General features: G+C 52.2%; 1 protein-coding gene across 1 annotated transcript; it reads right to left on the bottom strand.

Annotated features, from left to right (window-relative positions):
• Positions 1–1,046: 1,046 nt before the first annotated feature.
• On the bottom strand, positions 1,047–1,905 carry TMEM37 (transmembrane protein 37). Its single transcript, XM_010193609.1, has 2 exons — positions 1,789–1,905; positions 1,047–1,619 (listed from the first exon to the last, which is right to left on the bottom strand). Exons 1-2 carry the CDS (start codon positions 1,903–1,905, stop codon positions 1,047–1,049), a joined length of 690 nt encoding a protein of 229 aa, XP_010191911.1.
• Positions 1,906–2,141: the final 236 nt, after the last annotated feature.

Genomic DNA, 2,141 nt, shown 5'->3' with positions numbered 1-2,141 from the left:
AAGACCAGCTGTAATATAATTTTGGCCAAGTCTCTTTGGATTTCCATCAGCTGTGACAGATTAGAGCTGCCCCTATCAGCCCTTCCCTTAGGCAATTTTGGACTTCTTCTCCTCCCAGGCCCACTGTTATCAGAGGAAGAAATGCTACAGGACACTTTCAGCTACACAATAAGCAGATTTCCCATTGCCCCAGCAGGAAACTCTGACAACCAAAACACACACCAGAAGGTGCAATGGGCTCAATATGGTCTGCCCAGCTACAATGCCCACCCAAACCCCCTACAGAGCTTGTCCCTCTTGCCCCAAAAAGAAACCAGGAAAAGCAATGCCCCATTACAGTGATCTTCATAAGGGCTGTGAGGGAGTCAGTTTGAGTGACTTGTTGGCATGTGTCCTACAGGCAGCTACATGTCCCCATGCCTCTGTGTCAGTGGTATCCCCAAAAAACTCAGAGGAAAGGACAGATACAAGGAACGTGCCAGCAGGAAACAAAATTGGTGACCAGATCAAGATCTGCGTGCCTTCTTGAAAAAGAAATGGAGAAGTGAGATCCAGTGAAGATTTTCAGTACCCCATGCCAGTGAGCATGGCCAGGCACAAATCATCTGTCCCTGAGACAGAACAAAGCCGTGAGACACACCAAAGTTGTGTGACACCCTCCACAGGCTCCAGAGTATGGGTGTAAGCCCAGCAACACCAAACCCACAGCAGTACAAGCTTTGTGTAAAGCTTCAAAACAGCCCACGTGTGTAGATTGCAGTCTGACACCGCTCTGCATGTTTAATGGGATACCCTCTTTAATCCACTTCTCCAGAAAAACACATTTCAGTGGCAGTCAGTCTCAGTCTCTGCTTCGGTTGTGTTGCACAGCCTTCCACACTGATCAGTGGGTGGGTATGTCTTCTACGGGCATCAAGGCTGACTCATGCTTCTCCTCCTTGCACACAATTTAAGACACAGTGTCCTTTTCAAACTTCATTAGACTCCCTTTTTCCAGTCTAATTGGCAAAGCTGATTACACAAAGGCACAGGTACACCGTTTGCACCTAGATTTTCCCTATCCTGTTCCTGGGGTGCGTGAGGCTGTTGATATGAAGTCCACTGATCCCATTCAGGAAGAAGAGAAAGGCAGAGATGAACTCACACCAGTATGACAGTGTGAAGCCCGTGAAGGTGAGGTGATCTTTCATGAGGATGGAGAAGCTCAGAACTCCAGTAGCTGACAGCAAAAATGAGCCCAGGATGAGAACCGAGCCCATTGACCACTTCCGTCTCGCATTGGCATCCTCACAGACCTGGGAGACCATCAGGAGCTCCAGGCCAAATATGGCAACCACGACAGCGAAGGACACCATGCTTCTGATGGGAATCACCCCCACACTCAGCCCCTCCACCTTGGCCAGGCTGAGGTCAGTGACGCACTTTAGGATGCTGCCGTTGCTAACGGTGCAGAAGTGCCACAGTCCAAAAAGCTGACCCCTTGAGAAGAGCCAGCGGCCATCGCAGACTGAGATGGAGGACAAGACCACTGCTATCGCCACACACAAAATGATCAGGCTCCTGATGAGCGTCTCAAAGAAGGATTTCTGTGTTCTCCGGTGGGCCAGCAGCCTCTGCGCCTTCAAAGGATAGCAGGGAGAGGAGAAAAAACCCTTAGATAGTAGCACTATTTTAGGCTGAAATACAACCAGAGGGACAAAGTTGAGGGACTTCAGCGTTTGAAGTGATTTGCTTGTGCACATTAAACCCCTGACTCGCAGAGGAAGGTAGTGCAGTAACTGGCTGTACCCAGGAGAAAGGGTGGATGAAGCTCTCCCGGTTCCCCAGCTGCTCGAACAATGCTCCCATATCAAGGCCCAGTTTGGGATCACAAAAGCTCCGGGCTGAGCAAGATCCCTGCCCCATGGCCCCTGCGGCACAGCCTGCTGCTCTGGCAGGGATGGAGGAAACCGCTGGCCCCTGGGAGGATGGAGGCCGATGGCGGGGACGGGGGAGGTGGCAGAAACGGGGTGGGGGGGCACCCAATTACCAGCACTGCCTTCCTTTTCCCACAGCCCTCCTGGGCTGCGGCCAGCCGGGCTCCCTCCATCTCTTGCCGACCTGGCTCCTCACCCCAGAGGCAGCACGGCTCCGCTTCGCCG

The sequence above is a fragment of the Mesitornis unicolor genome, unplaced genomic scaffold (assembly GCF_000695765.1).
Source record: "Mesitornis unicolor isolate BGI_N332 unplaced genomic scaffold, ASM69576v1 scaffold29741, whole genome shotgun sequence".
Taxonomy (NCBI): Eukaryota; Metazoa; Chordata; class Aves; order Mesitornithiformes; family Mesitornithidae; genus Mesitornis; species Mesitornis unicolor.
The sequence above is the reverse complement of the archived record's forward strand: the minus strand, read 5'-3'. Positions and strand labels throughout refer to the sequence as shown.